The sequence below is a fragment of the Scophthalmus maximus genome, chromosome 1 (genome assembly GCF_022379125.1).
Source record: "Scophthalmus maximus strain ysfricsl-2021 chromosome 1, ASM2237912v1, whole genome shotgun sequence".
Classification (NCBI taxonomy): Eukaryota; Metazoa; Chordata; class Actinopteri; order Pleuronectiformes; family Scophthalmidae; genus Scophthalmus; species Scophthalmus maximus.
Window position 1 is genome coordinate 13,567,337 of NC_061515.1, and position 19,566 is coordinate 13,586,902.

Sequence of the window (19,566 nt, forward strand, 5' to 3'; positions counted from 1 at the left end):
CGGGGGGGTTAAACATGCCGTGATCACAACACACTGTGGCAGAAATCATCTTGTGTCCAATCTGACATTATCCGCCATCGTTCCCGTTGCCGAGGAGTTTCGGTGGGATGCGACAAGTTGCTTGCGTCGCGCTCGGTGTGGGAGAAATAGACGTCGGAGCAGACAGGCAGCCGAGCGCTCGTCCAACCGGAGGGGAGGAGGAGGGGGAGTGGGGAGGGGGCGCATTCTCCCCGAGTACACACAAGTAGCGGCCACATCCACTGTGGACAAATCCGTGTTCAGTGACGTGTTTTTGTATTAGCCCCCTTTTTTATGCATGTTCAACCCTTCTCCGTCGCTGGCTGATTTGAATTCATTCAGGATTCGAGCCGTCGGTTCCCTGCGCGCTCCTTATTTCCATCAATTCCACTCACCCCACTCTCTTTTCTTCTATTTATTTATTTCTCTGCCTCGACAGACCCGTTATTCAGCCCATCCGCGGTCGTCCACCCCCCCCCCTCTCTCTCTCTCTCTCTCTCTCTTTCTCTCTCTCTCTCTCTCTCCCTCTCTCCCTTTCTGCTTCTGTGACGCGCTGCGAATTTCTGAAAATAAAAAGCCTGCAGGTAAGACCTCTACACGCTTCTTTTAATGATCACAATTACACTGTGTCACAGTTGTTCCACTTTGCAGCCCATAGTGGATCACAGTTGATCCGGTGTGATTTACACGCCACATTGATTTGTTTCACGTTGCCAGCAACTTAGCCCACTGCTGACAGTGTAGACATACGGGATGTACAGGGAAAAAAAAAATGAAATAACGATCGCCTTAGAGTCCTCAGACTTCAGCCACCTCGCTGTTTACAGACGGAATGACCATTTTTCCCCTCACTATTTGCACGGGCCTATAATTAGCGACGGCAGCTTCTATTATGCAAATGAAGCCCTTATAATAGCTCGTTTGAAGCTTCTCTCTCTCTCTCTCTCTCTCTCTCTCCCTCTCTCTTTGCATCCGCACCGCAGGTGTTTGGTGCCAAAATGTCTGTTGTGTGCGCTGAAATGCGACCGATCCCGCCATCAGTGAATGATTTCTGGGGATGTGGATTCGCGTCTGGATGTGTGTGATGCGCGTCCCAGTCCGCTGAGTTCCCTCTGTGCCGGCCCCTTGATGCTAGGCGTCCATTTTCCGCCGTGCAGCCTGTGCAGGGTGATGCGAGTAGCTCACTCTGTTAATGAATGCACCGCAGTCCGCATCCCTGTAGCCTGCTGGAGCTCTGCACGCTCTCGGTCTGTAGATCTCAGCTCGTAGCTTTCATGTGTCTAATCGGAAGGTCTGCACAGCGTCTGCTGCTCTGCTGGCGAACTCAACACATGTGCGGGGCCAACATCTTAGTGTGTCATGCAGGACCCGGGCCACACCATGTTGTCTGATGCATCGTGAGGGTCATTTTCTCGTCGGCCCACTGTCTCCTGCAGGGCCAACCGGTGCCCCGTGTTCTGACAGACCCAGAGGTGAAGGGCGCCCAAACATCTGGTACCCCATCAGTCATTCTCATCCTCTTCATCAGGGCTCAGATCACATCATGTGCTGAAGGTGGAGTGAAACGTCTCCGATTGGAGATGCCATAGGAGTGTGCACTGCAGCAGCCCGGAGTTGCTCTGCGCCGTGGAGAGAACGCGGCACCTGTACCTGTCGTCACTGGGGCTGCAGAACACGACGAGTGCTACTCCGAATGTTTTCGCAAGAGTTTCGTTATCTGATGTGAATGCTGTTTTGGGGGCTATAAGCACAAGGCTCTCCCCGCTGAGCTGAGCTCTTTGTTTAGGTGCCGCATCTCTTTAGTACAGGAGAACAGTCACCTTTCAAAGCCGGCATACAGTAAGTGGCCCGCAGCACCTGCAACTGCATGGTTTCAATGCAGATCCACTCTGCTCTCACCCAATGCAGGCAGTGTCACAGGTTTACTGTTGAACTCGTGAATATTTAGATTATTTCACTCATGTGTGAAGTGCCTGTGTCAGAGAGTGGGCGCTGGCTGCCAGCTTAACAGTCATTTTTTCACCTCCCGCTATAATTAAATGCAGTAAGTTAACAGATAATTGTGGATGAGAACTTTAGTTGTACAGTTACTTAATTGACGTTCCCTGCAATTAAACAGATCTACATGCAGCTCACATAAACTCTGGTTTGCACATTAGCGGCACTATTACGACCTTTCGTGACAGTATGAATTTGAGCTTTAATGCCCACAGATTCTCATATCTTAAAATGGCACGTTCCCCTAAGTTATAGTGTGTGCAGTGTTAAATCAAACATTTTCCAAACAGTGATGAGAAAGTGTAATCCTTTGAGTCACAGCGCTGGCCCGCACTGCTCACCTCTCAGTGAATCTTTCATTGAGGTGTGGTTGGCCCCGCCATTTGTTGGTCACGCCCACTCTGCCACCCACGTGCTAAATATCGTCTGTACTACGTGTGTGGTGTGTGTGTGTGTGTGTGTGTGTGTGTGTGTGTGGCTTTGATGATCATCTCTGTGGATTTTGGATTACTGTCAAAACTCAGCTGTCTTTCAGATCTGCTGTTTACAGGTTCTTTTTTTTACAATGCCCTTATCGAAATCACCCTAATGCACGAGCCGTCCAGAGCCATCAGTCAGAATCTCTGTGACTTCTGGAGGTTTCCACTTGGTTTGGCACTGTTATTTCATACTGCATGTGGTTGGGTGGTCAGGTCTTTTTCTCACTCTCTGTTCTGCTCTCTGAGGAGGAGCAGCAGTTCTGCAATGATCATCACATCTGTCATGCAGCTAGTTACTGTTCAGAGGATCAATGCTTTTGCTGCAGTTTCCTTGATGGTAGCAGATACCTCAAGGTAATCTCAGGGTCCCGTAACAGATCTGATCATCAAAATACCTCTGTTCAAACACATCAGCGTGTGACTTCTGATCTCTGCACCATTGTCAGTGAAGAAATCGAAATCTAATTTATTGCACTCTGTGATAAAGTCTGACTCCACAACTGTACCTAAATGAGTACAAATCAAACACATGGCTTGATGTATTTGCTGATTCAGTACACAACGTTGTTTTTAACTCAAGTGAGCGTTTCAATTAGATTTCTAATAGACTCCTGTCTCAGTGGCTGTGACCCGTGCATCAATAAACCCACAGCTCTGGTGGCTTTAAGTGCTTCATGCAAGTTAGAGAACCGTCGGAGAGCCGCGTTGTGAGAGTCTGTCACCGAACCATATCGTGTCAGTGATATATTGTACGCCGACCTGTCTGTGTGCAGAGGCATGCAGCGTAAACAAACAGCAGACAAAGCTTTAGCATGTCTGACAGGCTGGCATGCTCACTGGACTGGAGACACACAACACAGGACCTATGATCAAACCCTCGCCACTGAATACAACAGTGTGTACATGCGTGTGATTCTCAGTTGTGTATATTAAAATACAGTTCATCAAAAAAAAAATATTGCTATTTCCAGAATTAATGTCAAAAAGGTGATGTGACTGAGACTGCTCATATCTGAGGTGCACATTCTTAAGGCGTAGAACTTTCATTTTACTGTATGACCAAATAAATAGACGTATCTGTGAGTGAGGACACGGTTAAATGATGGAAACAAAATTAATTGGGAACGATTTTGATTTGAAAAATAAAAAAGGTCAACAAGAGTTTGCTCACTTGTATTCCTCACCAACCTATTTGATTATGAAAACCACAAGGTGTGGTTGAAGACTTTTGAAAAAGCTAGTAATCAATCAAAGTAATCATCAAAGTCCTAATTGGCAAGTTATGCCACTCGGCAGCCATTTGGCAGGTATTCCAGGTTAAGCCCTTCTAAATTAATGGGGAGAGAGCCACAACTGAACTTCTTTTGTCACATGAAAACTGCAGAATCATCAGTCAAATCTTGCAAAATGAGCTTGCACTCTGTACCCGACTATAAAATGTGTTTTGTGTCCAGATTGTATCTGCATATGATTTTAACCTGATGACATTAACACCTGGTATTGATATCTGTCTCCATTGTCCCTATTGAAATTCAATTGCGATGTGATCGCTCTTGTCCTGCCGTTTGCACAGATGCACAAATCACAGAAAGAAACATTTGGAAGAAGAAGAATGGAAGAAGATGATAGCATTATTGTGTTTGCTAACGTTTCGATTGGTCTTCACTCCATTCACAGGTGTGGAGAGGACTGACGCATGTGTAAGTGGCTAACTACCGCTTGCGGCCTAGCTGCTGCTACTTCGTTGGTTTAGAATGGTTGCGACTAGTTGTTATTTCTGCACACGCAGTTGTCTTGTGGGGATTGTGTTCACATATGTGGTCACAATGTGTCCCTGACCACCTCCAGAGGTAGTTTGGCCTATCAGATCACAGTCCTACTGCAATCCAATTACCAAAAAATAATTTTAATACCAGGTGTAAATGGTGTATTGTTTATGCTAATGTTACATGTGTGAATATTAGTTATTAGCTACCACCATTGCATTCAGTCTGTCAAAACGTGACATAGACTTTTTAGATAAACATTCTCCCTATTGGTCCATAAAAAGGTAGAACAATCTTGACAAGTCCTCCAACTTGTTCCCGTAGGAAAAAACGACGTAGTAAAAACGACCAAATTGACCGTTACCTAAAATAGTGCCTCTACCGGTGACAGGAGGTACGCCACGAATAATATATGGTTAGGGTGATATGGCAGAGAATCAGCATGATTACTTTCCAGAATAAAAGCAAATCTATTTAAATACACAAACCTGACAGACTTACCAGGTCAACCGCTGACCTCTAGCGCCCGTGTACATGACAACCGCTAGAGGTCTGCCGTCTTTGAAACGACCACATGGGTCATAATCAACTATGCCGGATGTTTTTTGGTGCAGGACGGTCTGAAATATCTAGCAGCACTCGTAAATTGCAGTGATTGACACACTTTTAGGGCGTTTATTTAATCCATGTCAAGTGACATCTTGACTCAGATGAAGCCACTAAACCCAGCCAAGAAATTAGACTAGGAAGTTAGTTTAAGCTTAGTATTAAACACAGTTTAACTATAAACGTTATGGTGAATAACTCTAAATGTAAAGAAACACATATACAACCAAATATAAAGCAGTTGAATTTAGAAAGTAAACACAATAGATAATTTTGTATGTCAAATTTAAACATGAGCGCACATCTTTTCTGCATTGTTTATCCTGTAAAATAAAAGTTGTCATCTTGGCCCTTATGGCCAAACATGAAGACAATTAGTCCGTGAAAGGGTCATGTCGTCTCGATATTATTGACCAACCAATGTATTGTTCGAGCTGTAGTTGCAGCCTTTCTCTCTTGTATTAGAGGGAAATAGGGCTACTTGAAATCTGCAAATATTTAGTTTTGTTCATTTCTTTTCATGCACATGGGTTTTAAGCATATGTTCATGGATTCATGAGCATCAGGTCATCCAAAGACACTTTATTTTTGGAGCCTTTTAGACCAAGGTGTTACTGTCACAGCCTCCTCAGGCTGTTCTGCTCAGATAGGCAGAGACTTGGTCACATGCAGTTGGAGCATCTTGGTGGACTCTTCACATGAGCTTAATGGTAATTCTGCTCAGCTTTGAAGTGCCTTTTTAAAGATGACCTATTTAATGACTTTATTGTCATCATTTTGACAGTTGTGGGGGTGTGAGACTGCATATGTGCTCGCGTGCCAACGGTTTGTTTGCATGTTGATCTTTTTTTCTGTGCACCTGTGTGTGAGGTTGTGTGTGTGTGGACGTAAATGTGTGTGTCCCAGCTGCGGCATCTCAGCAGTGAGCTCAGGTGTGCAGCTTCTTTCTCATGATTAAGGAGAGAAATAATCTTGGTCACTGCTCTGAATATTTAGGCATGTTTCTTAATGTTCACTGCTGCCATCAAGCACTCAGAATAGAACACACTGCTTGTATTTTTAGAGCTGTCATCATACACTAAGTAGGCTTGGGCATTTATTTTTCTTTTGGTCAAGCAATCAGTGCTTATGTCATTTTCACTAACTAAAATCCTGATTTTGGTCATTTGGATTATCTTTCTTTGACAGCTAATAGTTAGTGTGGTGTGACTTTGCCTTTTATCTACACTGAATATATTCCCACATGGCCACACAGGACCGTTGCCTTTTAAATGTGGGGGGGGTTATTACAAATGTCATCATTTATTCAACAAGCAGTTTGGTAGTTGATTTATACAATGAATACCTAATGCAGCAGCTGCTAGAAAATTCTAAACTCCCGTGTGATTTATGGCTGCATTATTGGAGCCACAACTCAAGGGGTTTGCTTATCTTTTTTTTACAAGGTATTCTGTCATGCCTGGGATGAGTCACACTCGTTGATCTGATTACAAACTGAAGTCCTCTGACAAGCGAGGGCCTGGTCCGGTAATGGGTCCTGCGGCAGCTAGCTCCCAAAGCTATGCTCTTAGGCCTTTGTTGCTGCAGTACATCCTGCTGCATTCTAATTGGCCTTTGGCTGGCCCGGAGTCCTCTGAGTGTTGCAAACATACTGTAAAAGCAACACTGTAAGTGTAAGTTCACTCTGGAAAGCTCTGTATTACAGCAAAGGGAAACACTTGCTTTTGAATATCCAGCCATGTTCTAAATCTCAAATTACCCAAAATGCCTCACCACTCCAGCCAAATCTTTTGTTATTAGGGACTATATGGAAATTACAGGGGTCATTTTGTAAAAAATGAAAAAGAAAAAAGCAAGGCCCTTCATGTAAAGGAAGCACTTTGCCGCTTTAGTATTTCACTCAAACGTTCACTCACATTGTTGGGCTCATGATTTAAATTTTGATGGGAGCCCAACCAGAGATAGCACCTCTCATATCCCGCACATTCTTCTTCTGGCGACTACAGAGCCCATCACGCAACCCAACCTCCAACGATTCTGTCTGATCTTTGGGTTGCACTGTGCTGTTAGCAGCTAGCCTTGAGCTGTTGGTTTCATGCAGGGATGAGGGGACAGAGGTTTTGTCAGCTCACTTCTTTTTAACACCACACTCAAGTGACATGTCTCAAGGGACATCATGCGAGGACATTTATCAGATTCATTAGCTCCCTCTTGAGCTCCATACAACCTTTTTTCACATATGCAGAAGTATAAAAGACCCGTGATTGAGTACCCATTCTAAGAACTGCTGTCCTCTGCATACAGTGTACTACACCTTTAAGGTCTTTGATGTAATCAGTCATTATACTACAGAGAATGGCTGAAATTAAATATAAATTTATGAAATAAAAAAATTAAAAACTCTGCCCTGAGCTCCCAAAAAAATAGCGCTACCCTACCTTCAGCCAAAAGAGAAATTACAATTAGCATTTCTGACCTCCTCACCCCCACTAATAATTTGTCTTACAGTCCCTCCGACCTATTCGGTGAAACTTTCACACTTTCTTCTTCACACTTTTTTTTCTTGCCCTCTTGTTCTTTCATGCTCTCTTGCTCTCATTCCCCTCGTTCCCTCTTTCTTAATTATTGGTGGAAAATAGAAATTACAGATAATTAAATGACAATTATGATCTCCTACACAGGGGAGTCTTTGCTACGGGGAATAACTTAGTGGGTTATTCTTAAGGTCATTCATTAAGTACTGGAGTCAAAGACCGTGCGCGCACACACACACGCACATACACACACACCCACTACATACTGTATTTTTAGGCTTTAGAGATCGTGTAATCCCCTCTGGACATGTATTTTCCTCAGGGAGAGGCAGTATGTTGATAGGGTTGGAAGGTCACACACGCACACATACACACACACACACAAACACACACACACACACACACATATACGCATAATCGCATTCACTTGTTTGCTTGCACATATGAACCCACAATGTATAAATAAGCCGCACTGTGGCAGTGTCATTTGACAGTTTACATAATAAGGAGCCTGAACGCAGAGATACGAGGCTAACTGTCTAACTGAGGGGAGCTGAGGGGAACATCACTGGGATTCAATAAGATTGGACTAGACCCATCCTCAGCTGCAATGGGGAGGAAATATGCACAAAACACACACACACACACACAAACACACACACACACACACATAAACCATACACAACACACCGTCATCTCTCCTTCCACCGCTCCTTCTGTCTCTGAAGCAGCTCTGTTTTGGGTCTCACAATGCAAACAGGATGTAACCTATTTTGATCATGGTGCCATATTGCATCATAAAATATTAACAGACGTGACTGCACTGCATTATGTCTGCTAAATAATGTCGTTTGAACACGGGTGCTGCGTCATCTGCATATTTTCACGATTCATCAAGAAAAAAAGACTGAGGCCCTGTTCATGTACTACTGTATGTTTGTGAGTGCACAAAGTACGTGTGCGTCTGGGAGCAACTGTGTCGCAGTGGTCACACACAAATCTATTGATAGAGCATAAGCGCACGAGTGTGTCCGTCTGTCTTGGGTTTCAGAGTCAACACTCACGAGTGTGCGAGTGACTTGAAATATTACCGCTCATCTCTGCCTCTTTCTCTGCCTTCTCTGTTCTCTCTTCCCCCCCCCCCCCCCCCCCCCCCCCCCCCCCAATGCTGATCCAGACTTTGGAAGTCAATGTTGCTATGGTAACAATGTCGGGTTGGTCCTCTCTGCCTCCCCCTCTTGCTCCTCTTATTCAGACTAGCTGCTGCTCTGTCGTTAGCCTGTAATACAGTCACTACTATAGTGACTGTTTTTTTTTAACACAATAACATATGGCACCACTTGATCAATCAATGTCAATTAAGAAAAAAAAAAGATTAGTCATTGAAATCATTTTCAAGAGTCTACAGTTATCCTAGCAGCTCTGGGTGACTATAAGTATGTTGCTAATGTCAGCGTGCTACCATGCTCACAGTGACCAATGCTGACTGGCTGATTGTGAGCAGGCATGATGCTCACCAACTTGGCTTAGTGTGTTAACATTGCTAATATTTGTTAATTACTACACAATGTGTGGATGGAGCTGAGGAGCTTGGTGTTAGAGCAAATCAGGAGATCGCCTGACAGAAGTGATTCAATTCATACGGAATTCATGATTGTATTTTGTACAGGTATCGATCCAATAGTTGTCAGGGAATCATCTGTCATTATAGTTACATTTCTGGATGATATCACTGCCTGTACCAAATTTTGTGGTAGTCTATCCAATAGTCATTGCGATATCTGAGTCCGACAAACCGACATTATCATCCTTGGAGTCATGAAACTAATGCCAGGTTAGGGCAGCTCAAATATGCTATATTTGATGTTTTGTTTTGTCACATGGGATAGAAAAGTGACAAAAGGATAAAAGACAGGCAGTTTGCACTATTTTCAAATTCCTGTAGTCCAAACTATCACCTTATCAATTGTGAAAATATCTTCTTTCTCTCAACCCTTACACAGGATGGTACAATGAGAGGAGTTCACCCTCTCCTCTGTGTGAACACAGGACGGTAAAAGCCAAGGCAAAAAGCCAGCGTTTAGATAAACATGACAACTTACAAAACTGCAAATCAACCTGAGAAGGATTTAAAAAGGCATCAAACCAGCATTCGTAAATAATTTGAACACAAACAATGCAGGATAAGATAATCATCAGATCATGATGTTGTATTTCATTCTGCACGATCCCCTAGATTTATCGCCACTGTAAATAAACCCTGCCTTTTGCTTTATTTCATGTGCAGCAGCAGGGCAGTGACCATGGGTTCTCTGGTTCAAGCTTTCTAACAGCGGACGGACAGAGAGCGGGACAACCGTTCAAGCCACAACCTCCACCGGCACCACCTTTGCAGTGAGAAAGACTCAGAGAGGGGGAGAGAAAAGCAGAAAGAGGCAAAAGAGAGAGAAGGAGTGCAAGAAGGAGAGAGGGGAGCGGGTGAGAACAGTCGATGGATGCTGTCCGGATTGAGGGGACAGCACGTTCTTCACTGACGAGGAAAAGAAAGATTTCAAAATTGAGTCGAAGGATAGAAACTCGCCGTCAGGTAAAGTCACACTTTGTCGCACTTTCACATTTTGCTGTAATCTAAGTTTTATCAGTGTGAAAGGGAATTTATTTTTTTATCAATAAAAGTTGTGGAAAGTATCTAAAGTTGTAATTGTAGACCACTGAGGTCAATTACAGTAACTCAGACATAACACGCCAACCGTACGTGCATGTTTGTGTGTAAAAAATTCACCCACACTGCCTTCCTAATAAAAACTTTCTCACGTATGATCTCATGTTAGAGCTGCTGTGTGTGTGTGTGTGTGTGTGTGTGTGTGCGTGTGTGTGCGTGCGTGCGTGCCTGTGTGTTTGTGTATTCATCTCCAGCCCTGCTGACTCTGAGGGGGAGAATGGTGTCAGGGTCATGAATATGGAGTAGACTGAGATTGGGAGGGTGTGATCTGTTGTGTTTCACATCAATTCTGTCTTGTTAAGCGGAGTCAGCAGAGTCATCCAACTCTCCTCCAAGGACACATCATAGACCCACTTATGCACCTCCCACATCCGCCTCCTCCTGGCCCTCGTCTTTTTCTCGCCGTTTCCCCCTGTCCCTCCCACTAGTGCCCCTCATCATCTCATCTGCATGTTCACTGTCTTTTTTAATAAACTGCACTTTTTTTTGTATGATTGCAAACACACTCCTGCTTGTTTGTCGCTTTCCTTCTCCTTCTCTAAATCCACAATAAACATTTGCTTATATTCCTCTGCACTTTCTCTTGCTCTTTCTTTCTTCTTCTATCATTTCTCCGTGAAGGCATGGTGTGTGAGAAGGGGATCCAGATCCTTCTCACCACCGTGGGGGCATTCGCTGCCTTCGGCCTGATGACGGTGGCAATAGGGACGGACTACTGGCTGTACTCCCGTGCCCTCATCTGCAACAGCACAGCCAATGTCACGCAGGATGACCCCCACAACAAGGACAAGAAGGACCCTGGGGCCCTCACCCACTCTGGACTGTGGAGGATATGCTGCCTAGACGGTAGAGAAGAAGCTGAAGGAGACATTTTGGGGCTGTTGTTGGGATTTGGACTGATGGGGATGCATGCTGGAACAAGTCTGCTTTTGTTGAGGCTGCTAATTTCGGGTTTTTTTCAGTTCCCACTGGCCTATTCTCCAAAGCAACAGCGACAGAGCTTCATGAATACTGTAGTATTCACTGAAGAGCCGTCAACCATGCCAGAATGACACACAAAACCTGATTCTTCAAAAAGCTGAAATTATGAAAAGTGATCAAAGTGACTTTTTTTAAAGAGAAAATTAAGACATTTTGAAAAGGGGGTGAAAAAGGGGTGACCAACATTTCCAAAACCCACAGAAAAACAATAAAAGCGGGGTGTTCATAGCAGCACATTGTAATATAAAGATTGCTCCATTTAGACTTTGTTGTCATTACAAACTCTTGTCTCTTTGCCTCTGATCCAACAAGTATTTTATTATTTGATAGCAAAATCAACAGTGCACTGGATATTGGACATCGTGATGAATCCAACTAAACTCATCAGCTCCAACTAAACAGAAAGGATCACTGCAAACAAAAAGAACACACATTAAATCTGAATCTATGAAGTAACTAGTGCCAACAGCTGTTGACTAAGTGTAGTGAAGTGAAAAGGTAAAATATTTGCAAGAGCAAGAGGATAAAGAGGAAATACAAAGTAGGCTAAAATGAAAATAGTCAAGCTACAGGAAACTCAAAATTGTGTGTGCAGCACCTAGGGTGACCGGACCAAACAAACCAAATGTGGGGCAAATAATATTTTTGTGTGGGACAATGTGGGACACATTAACAAGATGATACTCCAATGTTGCGCCTTTGAAACATCATACATGTATTCAGACTTGTGTATTATCAAAATCTACTGAACCACATACAGAAGTAGAACCATGTTTATCAAACAGAATGCATCATTCACTTCAAGCCTTTTAATCCTCCTGATCAAATCACTGAATTTCAATAGAAATTAGACACAAAAAATTTAGACAAAATTAAAATGTATTAATACAAATCAAAACCAGGAGGTACCAAAAAAATTAAATTCAAACAAATTTCCACGGAGGCAGGCCGCTGCTTTTGTACGACTACAGGACATTTTTTTGCAATATCCGAGTCTGTAAACATGACCGGCGCTAGCTCACTACCACAGTCTGCTGACCTGTCTGATTGGGAGTGCTGCACAGTGTGGTAAACGCTAGTTATTTCAGCTGCTGTTACCTTATCTGTCTGACAATCATCTCTGGGTTTCAAAAGGAATGCATCCATAGATTGGGACATCTCTTTTTGAGCGGCACGTTTCTTGTGCGTTTCACATCCACTGTGTCGCTTCACATCACACTCTCCTCCGTGAGTAACTAAAAACCTACTCTGGCATAAAAGGCAAAAAACTCTTTGAGAGTCCCCTTGCACTGCCTTAACCGAGGAAATGACTTTCCTGTTCTGTATGTTCATATAGTTGGAATGACAGCTTTCCCTGCTTTCTCTACAGCCATTGGGTAAAGGCCAAATTTAGACAAGCGTCTGTGAGAAGCGTCTGCCAATCAAAATGCGGGACATGGTCTCAGTTTGTGGGACATGGGAAAAGGGATAAAAATGCTGTGCAGTCCCGCATAAAGCGGGACACCTGGTCACCCTAGCAGCACCTGAGTAAATATACTTTGGCTCACCAAGCCACACACACACACACACACACACACACACACACACACTGAATTTGAGCAGTGTCATCCTTTCACTTGACTTTATGAAACCTACTATATCACTAATCATTATCAGCATCAACAAATACACAATCCTGTTGGAATTTGTTAGACCGCGTCATAATGAGAAGAAAAGGTTTTTGTTGTTGTTGGTTTTTTTTAAATTGCAGTATAATTACATGATGCTGGAGCGTGACACTCTCTCAAAATAATCCATTAATCATTGTCTTTGGTTCGGGTTGCGATGATTTAATTCAAGTGCTAAAAACAAAAGGCCGGCAACTTCACATTCTCATTCCAAGTGGCAGAATATGCTGTAGTGAAACTGGCAGTAGCCATCTCTCAATCTTCAGCTTGTCAGTGCAACACAAGCTGCTAATTCATTATGCATCGCACTGACTGGCTGACACTCAACGGTAAAGGCTGGAGCGGAGCAGAGCAGCTACAGCCGAAGGGGTGGTGTGAGTTAGCGATCTGTGTCTTCGCTCGCAGAGAAACCGATGTAGCTGCCTCCTCTGTCCCCGGGAAAACCTCCCGGCCCTCCTGATGACGCCTCCCCAGCACATCCTGGGCTTGGCTATTGTACAAAACTAATTTGTCCTCATCTCTAAGCTTCCTGATAGCAAAGCAGCCAATTAGAGATAAGCTCTAGCCCTCGCAGCTCTTCTGCAGTGCACCCTCCATTGCCTCACTCTTTCTCCCTCCCCGAAACATTACATTTCATCTTTCACTGGTTACGCCTCCTCTTTCCCTCGTTGTAGATTTTTTCTATTTTTTTCCCTCTATCAGTCTTTTCTCCCACATTGTGGTGCAGTAAAGCTGACAGTGTCTTGGCATGGCTTAGAGGTCAAGTATCCTTGATGTCTGTGGAGTGTTCAGCCAAGATAGATGCTCAGGAGCCGCGCAGTGATGCAGTGAGGTGTAGCTGGAGTGGAAATGCAGGACATGTTAGCCCTGAAAGATTTATGCCCGCGGGTGGGTGGCACAGTATGCTGTGGATAGAGATGTGTCGTCTCCACCCCTCCAGCGCTTCTCTGCAGGTTTACCGAAGGTGCGGTTGCGCCGAATCACCTGACAACGATGATTTGAGTTCATTTTGTAGGATATTTGTTCATATAGCCAAGCACACGCACTTTGTGAGCTGATGTTAGAGTTTTCACTCAAGTTATTCGGGGAATTAGGGATCAGTCCTCCAGAGAGGGAATGTAACTAATTACATTTACTGTACTTGAGCACAATTCTATTAGTTAGAGCTTTTTCCATTTTAAGCCATTCCACTACATTTCAGAGGGGAAATTTTTACTTTTCACTCCACTGTATTTATCTGACAGCAGGGGTTACTCATTACTTTTCAGATTATTATATTGTACATATAGAATATTGAAAGCCTTTATAAACCACGCTTCATTTTTATTAAACTAGCTGTTCCTTTTCTGGCTTGGTGTTTTGGTTAGGACTCCTGAAGTTCAACGAAAGAGTGATGTTCCTTTTAAACTGCTTGGATTTTTTTATTTGATTAATGTACAATTCTTTGAGTCTCAATATATTAAAAAAAAAACTAAACTAATATTGGACAATGTAAATTTGTAAAAAATAAAATTGCTATACTGTATCAGTCACAGGGAGACATTTTTCTATACAACTAACAAGTTTATTTATATTTGAAGCGTATATCGTGTGTACTTTTGTGCTTTTGAATGAAGGAATTTTTATGCGAGTATTTTAAAGCAAACGATCTGAAATACTGAAATACTTCTTCCTCCACTGGAATCCTCCAATTAATTAACATGTGTTTTTAGAAACTCGAAGAAATGCAAAGTGCACTTACACTTATGTTATTCATTGTTACTTAAAGCTGTGCTAGCGTCGGGACAAGTAACAGTGTGAAGTCTTTTGAGTCTGTTGTTTACCTCCATCTGTTTCTTTACAGACCAACCTGTGGAAATGTTAGAGCTGTGAGAAAGAGACCAGCTCATCCCACGTCTTTCCATTTCTCCCTCCGTCTGTGTTTCTTCATTCCATCACTCCATCTCTCTCACAATCCATCCATCAGCAACAGTGGTGTGCTGTCATCATTGTGCGTCCGTCCCTCCGTCCGTCTGTCTGTCTACATGCAAGACCCCGGCGGGTAGTTACCTGTCTGCCTGTGTGTCTTCATACTTGTATGTATTCACATGTGTGTATGTGAGGTGACTAACCTGCATTTCCTAGAAGATCCATTAACATTTGTGGTGTTCTTTATCAGCATGTTGTAGTTTATCACCAGGCACATTAATGGAAAAAAAAAAGATTATGTCTTAGTGTCAGTGGGTTGTCACTCAGGAGGATGTTTGTTGATTTCTTTTCCTGAGGTTGCAGTTGCAAGTTCTTGTTTTTTGCTGCGTCTGGTCACTGCTGTTTCTTCTTTTATATCTCAGGAGTGAAGCAAGGAGTGTGTTCTCAGATCAACCACTTCCCAGAGGATGCAGACTTTGACCATGATGGGGCAGAGTACGTCCTACGTAAGTCAATCCCGGCATTACGAGGTGTGCGTGATGAGGGAGGGGGAAGCTTTGCTGAGAAAGCAGAAAAAATGAAGAGAAAACCTACCTGATAATCTTGGTGCTTTCATTGCTCATTCCTCAAATGATAATAATGTCAGCAAGTAATAAACATGTGAGGATGTGTGCAGAAAAGACATGGGACATGGGGCGCCCAGTTCCTTCTCATTGCCCTGCAGTGGTGTTTTTGTGCTCTATGATATGCTAAATGCGTGCACGTGCAAAAGCTTGTGTTCTGTTTACAATGTTGTAGAGACATTTTGCTGGCATTTAGGTGGCATTTTGTCTCCTGTGGCCTAGTTGTCCTAGATGAGAGTGGAGTGTTAATGTGTGTGTGTCTGTGTGTGTGTCTGTGTGTGTGTGTGTGTGTGTGTGTGTGTGTGTGTGTGTGTTTGTGTGTGTTTGTGACTGTGTGTGTGTGTGTGTGTGTGTGTGTGTGTGTGTGTGGTTAGCAGAAGGCCACATGGGAAGGGTTTGATTCAATCATGTGCCTAGAAATGAGTAATTAATTTCCTCACTAAGAACTGTGTGTGGCTATTATTCAGCCTCCTTGCGTTGTTACTGTAAAACCTGGGTAAAATAGTATTAGTAAACAGTAACAGCTAATAGTGCTCAAGCAGCTACTTTGTCAAAAATACAATAGAGGAGCAGCTGGTACATCTGTTTCAAGGCAAACCAAAATAACAGACGCTGTTTGAATAGAGAAGTCGGCAATGTGACTTTGCAGCCACAGCAGTTTCTGCACAACAGTAGAGGTGATAGTAGTTGCTGTTGTGGAAGGAAAATGACCATTATCTTGTTTTTGACAAATGCAGTATGTTGCCTGTCAATGCCTCACAATAAAATCCAGCCAATTTTACAGTTTGTAGTAAGATGAATCGAGAAATAATCACACTGCGTTATCTCCAAGAATTGAAAATCTGATTGGATTATAACTTTGAAACTATTCTGATTCTCTCACAGAACCCCCCTTGTCATTTACACACGATTTGGCTTTCTAGTTTATACTGTTACCATTATTCTGTCTTCTTTCAGGGGTGGTCAGGGCTTCCAACATCTTCCCAATCCTCAGCGCCATTCTGCTGCTGATGGGAGGGGTGTGCATTGCTGCTAGTCGTTTCTATAAGAGCAAAAGGAACATCATCCTGGGGGCCGGAATCCTGTTTGTGGCTGCAGGTGCGTGTATCTGTGTGTACATGTGTACATGTGCTCTTATATACAGGTCTGGTGGTGGTGTGGAACATATCAGTCTCAGGTTTAACACTTTTTTGCTTTGTAGGGTAAAGTCTACTTATGTTTAGACTATTCTGTCAGTGTAATAGAGGTTTTGACATTCGCATCCCACTGCACCAGTTGTCTTTACTGAGAATGTCACAAATCATTTTGTCAAACAAATGATTACATTATTAGTCTAGGTTGGTGTCTCTAGGTATATTTAACTCTTACATGTATGCTTGTATTTCTGTGCTCTCTCAGGTCTGAGTAACATAATTGGCGTGATCGTGTACATCTCGGCTGCACTGGGGGACATCTCTCCTAAGAAGGATGAAGACAAGAAGTGGCAGTACTCATACGGTTGGTCCTTTTACTTCGGAGGCCTCTCCTTCATCATGGCCGAGATGGTTGGGGTGCTGGCCGTCAACATCTACATCGAGAAGAACAAGGAGCTGCGCTGCCGCTCGCGCACCGACATTTTCAAGAGCACCACACACGCCATGCTACGCCTGCCCAGCTACCGCTTCCGCCGCCGATCCCGCTCCTCATCCCGTTCCACCGACCCGTCCCGGTCCCGAGACCCCTCACCTGTAGGGGGAGGTGGGGGCAAGAACTTTGGCCTGCCCCCGTCTGCGCTGCTTTCCCAGGGCCCCATCTCAGTGTCCACTTTACCCAACCCCCACTCGCGCTCCCACACGGCCCTGGCTGGAGGTGACATCTCCCTCTACACGTTGTCCCGAGACCCAAAACTGGGGGGCTTGCCACCCATGTATGGAACGGTGGACAGGGCCACGCTCTACCAGCTCCACAACTGCTTCCCAAAGGACGGGGGTGGAGGGGGAGTGATGATGAGTGGTACACTTCCCTCGCTTAAGTCCCACAACCCCTCAAATTCTTCCAACTCAAATGTGCCGATGCCCAACTCTGTGGGCTCCGGCCCGCCACCCTTCACCTCATCCACAGTAGACAGGGAGCGAGGGATGGGAACTCTGGACAGGCTGAAGGGAGACAGGGAGAGCAACTCTAACACCCTCAATAGGAAGACAACGCCCGTGTAGAGAGAGGCTATGAGAGGGGGAGGCAGGGTGGAAGGGAGAGACAGAGGATGGGGCGTAGTGTGAGAGGGCAGATAGAGAGGAGCACTGTGTTTGTGTGGCTCAACAGGAAATAAATAGAAGGCAGACAGATGAAACACCAATATCCCTCCCTCTATGTTCACTGTTATTTAGTCTACTCAATCTCACTGAGAACAAAAAGAAGAGGGGTAATAACAGAGTGATAATAACAACAACAATGAACTTTCACAATAAAACTATTTTGATATTTTAATGTGCTAGAAATGATTTATTTTGTTAATGATCAAACGCAATTAACCTTGGGCTATTATGAAAATGTTTCACATGGGGTTTTTTTTCCGTGCAATATTATCGCTAATTTAGCCAGATCAGCATTAATGTCAAATTGTTGTTGTGATTATTCTTAGCGTTATTACAAGCTAGCTGCATTTGCAAACACTGTAGATTGGAATGAAATTTTCAATTTGATGACTGAGTTTTTTTTTCTTCTTTTTATTTTGATGTATGTTTTCTCCATTTTAATTTTTAGATCTTGACAACCTTTACTGTGAATTTCTTCCATTGCACAGCCACTGGGACTGTCAGTGAGCTGCGTGTAGCTGTGTCAAAGTGTCAAGCATGAGTGTGCACAATATGTGGGAGAATGTGAGCCTGTGTTGGTTTTTTTAACCCCCATATGATATAATTTTCATCTATAACATGAAGTCAGATGTGAATACTGTAAATTGTCTTCCAATATTGATACAGAAAGAAATGCAACAACGTGAGTGACTGAGACAACTGACCAACTTCATTGTTATTATGAGTCTGAGTTTCCTGCAGGCCTGCGTTAGTCTTATTTCCATTCTAATCAGTGTTAACAGTAGTACTTGTAGCTATAGTCGTGTTGAAGATGTTTGTTCATGGGCATTAACAGAAACCTCTGACTGGAGGAAGCATAAAAAAGAGACACAGAATAATACATTTGTACAGAATCAGGTAAAAGTTGCTGCCTGAGCAGAACAACAACGACAACAAAAAAGACGGTCCCAAAGTGACACATGCAACTCATCATTTTTAGTGGCAAAAAACAGAATATGTATATGTGGGTTGAGACGGTTTAAAAAACACTATAGAGAAAAACTTTTGAAAAGATACCTGTACATTGTAATTTATGCATACATATATTTGTAAAGTCTACAGATACGTTTTCGGGACCACTGTTTAAACTGGTTATGCATTTTGGGCAGGGCGGGTTTGGATGAAGTGTTTTGTTCCCGGTGCCCTCCCTGGACTCTTGTTGGGTGGTTTCACCCCCCCACCCCCACCCCACAGCGCCACTCTTGGCCCTTCCCCTGCCCATATTTGGTCACATGATCAGTGTTTCCCCTACTTTGTCATATCACCCTTAACCTTTTCACTGTGCTTCCCCTGTGACAGCTGACTGAACTCTGACCTGTTCTGTTTATGTTGATGAGAATGTAAACACATGTAAACCCCTCCCCGCCCCACTCTCTCTCTTTTGAACTGTCCCGAGTGACTGCAGATCCGGGTTGAAACCATGGACACACCTGCAACATGATATAATGAAGAAACAAAACAACAACCAGACGCTTCCAGATTCTCTAAGTTTTCAATTTCTTTGATTTCATTTCAGAAAAAAAGAAAAAAAGTGATAAAACTGCACACAGATAGCATTTATGTGGGCAATATGAATAGTATGTAGTTGAGAATAGATATATCTAGACAAATAATTATGGTTTATCTAAATGTGTGATAAACTTAAACACTGTATTGCACGAAGTTTATAAAAAAAGAACAATAACAGACATATTCACAGACTGCTGTCTTTTGTTTTCTTTTTTTGCTGAGAGAGAGGCTGCGGCCTCGTATGAAGTACAGACTGAGGCCATAGCTGTGTTTTGAGTAACTTTCAAGATTACCTGTCGACTGACTATAACACCTGTGGAAGAAGTATGCAGATCCTTCACCTAAGTAAAAGTAGTAGTAACACACTTAAAAAAATACTCGATTACAACTGACAAGTTAACTCAAAGTCTCCCTTCACTTCA

The 19,566-nt window shown here is 43.4% G+C and overlaps 1 protein-coding gene across 1 annotated transcript; it reads left to right on the forward strand.

Moving 5' to 3' along the window:
* Positions 1–236: 236 nt before the first annotated feature.
* On the forward strand, positions 237–19,336 carry cacng8b (calcium channel, voltage-dependent, gamma subunit 8b). Its single transcript, XM_035642351.2, has 6 exons — positions 237–602; positions 9,689–9,988; positions 10,745–10,969; positions 15,102–15,185; positions 16,260–16,400; positions 16,701–19,336. The coding sequence occupies exons 3-6, from the start codon at positions 10,747–10,749 to the stop codon at positions 17,495–17,497; spliced, it is 1,245 nt and encodes a 414-aa protein (XP_035498244.1). The 5' UTR covers positions 237–602; positions 9,689–9,988; positions 10,745–10,746; the 3' UTR covers positions 17,498–19,336.
* The last annotated feature ends 230 nt before the right edge of the window (positions 19,337–19,566 follow it).